This window comes from Sinocyclocheilus rhinocerous, unplaced genomic scaffold (genome assembly GCF_001515625.1).
Source record: "Sinocyclocheilus rhinocerous isolate Xijiao unplaced genomic scaffold, SAMN03320098_v1.1 scaffold4356, whole genome shotgun sequence".
Classification (NCBI taxonomy): Eukaryota; Metazoa; Chordata; class Actinopteri; order Cypriniformes; family Cyprinidae; genus Sinocyclocheilus; species Sinocyclocheilus rhinocerous.
This window is the reverse complement of record NW_015666941.1, coordinates 22,243-25,575: the sequence shown is the minus strand read 5'-3', so window position 1 is coordinate 25,575 and position 3,333 is coordinate 22,243. Positions and strand designations below refer to the sequence as shown.

Below are 3,333 nucleotides of genomic sequence, written 5' to 3'. Positions count from 1 at the left end.
CTCCAACATCTGGACAAACCAGGGACTTATGCAAGGATCTTGTTTGTGGACTTCAGCTCCGCTTTCAACACCATCATCCCGGACACCCTTCAGAATAAACTGACCCAGCTCTCTGTACCCACCTCCAGCTGTCAGTGGATCACCAGCTTCCTGACAGACAGGCAGCAGCTAGTGAGGATGCGAAAACTCACATCCAACACCTGCACCATCAGCACCGGAGCTTCTCAGGGCTGCGTTCTCTCCCCACTGCTATTCTCACTCTACACAAATGACTGCACCTCTAAAGACCCCTCTGTCAAACTCCTGAAGTTTGCAGATGACACTACAGTCATCGGCCTCATCCAGGACAGCGACGAGTCTGCTTACAGACAAGAGGTTGAGCAGCTGGCTGTCTGGTGCAGTCACAACAACCTGGAGCTGAACACGCTCAAAACTGTAGAGATGATAGTAGACTTCAGGAGAAACCCCACTGCTCTCCCCCCACTCACCATCATGAACAGCACTGTGGCTGCAGTGGAGTCATTCAGATCCCTGGGAATTATCGAGTCGGTTCTGTGCTCCTCTATAACTGTCTGGTTTGGGTCAGCCAGCAAATCAGATATAAGACGACTGCAGCGGACTGTTAGGACAGCAGAAAGGATCATTGGTGTCCACCTGCCCAATCTGTACATAAATCTTCTGTTTCAGATTCATACAAATTATTATTTATTGTTAAGTCTTATTTAAATATTTCTGTTCTCATGTCAGATATGTATGTATATATGTATGTATGTATGTATGTATGCATGTATGTACCAAGAGCTTCTTAAAAACCACAACAAATTCCTTGTGTGTTTGCGCACACTTGGCGAATAAAGCTGATTCTGATGAAATCTTATGCTCATCTCTTACCTCTGCGTCTGTCACCACCATCTCTGTGCTGATTGTGAATGCGTCTACTACGGAATTCTGGACCACGGAAATCATCACGAGTTTCATTACCCACCGGCTCCGGCAACACAAACACCGTTCCTGTGTCAAATAATAATGGGGATCAAAACCAATTTGTATTCCCTTAATGTATTCAATAACAGAAACCATAACATAAAAACTTAATGACATGGGCATGATCATCTGAATCAGCCAAATGAAAGAGAATGGAAGTGGCACCTTTTGGCAGGACGTTGGTGTCTGGGTCGCTGGAGTGCACAGACATTACATCTTCTGCTCCACTCTCAGACGAAGTGTCCGACTCGTTCATCCCGCTGTGTTTGGTGACAACAGCCGGTTTCCTGTAAAAGTAACGATTTACAAATGAGTTCATTCTGTCAGAGCACAAAGGGTTTCCAGATGCATCTCATCATTATTTAAGTCAAACCTTCTCGAACGAGATGACAGCATTCCCACTTCTGAGGGGCCACTGGACTGAAAAGAAAAGACAAAGTATTGTAAACAAACAAATCTCTTGAAATCTGATGAATAGAGCAAAAAAGAAAAATCCATTTCAGCTATATACAATGACAATTACGTTGAAAAGTCTAAATCTATGCAGGGACGAGTTCTAGAACCCATTTTTTAACTTCCAGTTCTATCGTCCCAAACTAAGCGTTTTTTTTATTATTCAATTGTAGTTAAATGCTACAAATAATGTCTGTGGTTAACATATCTCAAGATATTTTCATGTTATTCTATGACATCAAATACATCAGTAATACCGCACTTGTGATTTTTATAGACTTTACATGTCTTGAAAAAGACGGTTGCTAAATGTGACTACATAAGTTGTCAGGTACATTAAACGGCATCACACTGAACAAGAATACAATCTACTCACAAGTTCTCTTTTACAGCCTCACTGTGTTTATACTCACATTCTTGCAAACTATTCTCAGCTTTCCAAACTCTCCAACTTGTAAATTTTAAATAAAAACTGAAAGAGTTGATGGCAACATTTAAAGGCACAATATGTAATTTTTTGCCACTAGAGGGCGCATATTCAAAACAAACAAAGAAACAAAGGCGTAGTTAGATGACGTAGTGACTGAGTGTGGAATCATGGGAGTTGTCATCTCCATTCCCACAGCTTTTTGGATATTTTAATAAAAAAATCTTACATATTGTGCCTTTAAGTTGTTTTAGTTTTTAGTTATTTTTATTTTTTTTTACTTCTGCCGTTTACATTTAGGCTTCAAAATTCATAAATGTTGTGTTCATTTGTGAAAATTATCTTGATGAGCAAAAGGTTTTGTTTGTCACAAAGCTTATTTTCTGCAGTTATTCAGAACCCAGTGGAAACATCCTATTGGCTTTTGGTTAAAGGAACCAGGGTGATGCTAACTTCTGGGTTGGACAATAAAAAATGTAATTTCTGCTGCAAACGATACAATGAAGAATGAATGGTTGTTTAACTTAAAGGCAAAAACAAAACAAAAGATAAGCATTTATCCTTATAGAGAATGATAAGTAACCATGCGAACGGATAGCGTATCCTGCTAATATGGCGGCGCCTTCCCGAAATGCAATGCGGAGTGAAAAGATCGTGACGTAACTCCTCATTCTCTATTGGCTTTTGGTTAAAGGAACCAGGGTGATGCTAACTTCTGGGTTGGACAATAAAAAATGTCATTTCTGCCACACTCTAAACAATCTCTACCTGGGCACAAGCCTGCTGCTCCAAGTATTCTTTGGCCGTGGTTCCTGTAAATGAGAAATAACAAATTTCACTATAACTGCTCTATTAATGAGTTTATTTTTGGTTCAGTTTCTGATGTGACTGAGACTAATTTCTCTTCCAAGCTGTACTCACCATTCCAGTGTCCTGGTAAAGTAGCTTCAGTCTTGTCTTCAGTGGCTGCTGCCAAATACTCATGGAGCTTCCCGATCAGCTCACCTAGCTTACTGCCTCCACCAGCCACCTGCCCAGGTCTGCAAAGATAAGACAGCTGATCTCTATGGCAACAGCCTCATACTGTAATCTCTCATGATGCATTAAAAACACTGAAAACCCTTTATAAACCTGCAAAACCAAACTATATCCAAACACAGATGGTTCCTTTAGAAAGAAGCATACTCAGGCTTCAGTCTGATAGGAATGTGAGGCTTATATTTATCATGAATTAAACAGGCTTCATAATTTTTTTCCTCAGTTCAGCACCGACTAGGGCTGCACGATAAATTGCATGCGATATTTAACACGCACATGCGTGCTTTCACATTGAGCAGCATTAACTACACAGAGCCGTTGTTCACAGACGAGCTGCGCAAAACCACGTTCATATTCGCGTGATTTTTTGCGCAGCTCGTCAGTGAACAACGGCTCTGTGTAGTTAATGCTGCTCAATGTGAAAGCACGCA

General features: G+C 40.8%; 1 protein-coding gene across 4 annotated transcripts in view; it reads right to left on the bottom strand.

The window, feature by feature from the left end:
- Positions 1–3,333, bottom strand: part of LOC107733220 (transcriptional regulator ATRX-like) — a 36,345-nt gene that overhangs the window by 32,391 nt on the left and 621 nt on the right. For all 4 annotated transcript variants that reach the window (XM_016544763.1, XM_016544764.1, XM_016544766.1 and 1 more), the window contains exons 2-6: positions 2,786–2,904; positions 2,633–2,676; positions 1,358–1,404; positions 1,150–1,271; positions 892–1,011 (exon numbers count right to left, since the gene is read on the bottom strand). In XM_016544763.1, coding sequence (XP_016400249.1) covers positions 892–1,011; positions 1,150–1,271; positions 1,358–1,404; positions 2,633–2,676; positions 2,786–2,904 — 452 coding nt within the window. The remainder of the gene's footprint in view (positions 1–891; positions 1,012–1,149; positions 1,272–1,357; positions 1,405–2,632; positions 2,677–2,785; positions 2,905–3,333) is intronic.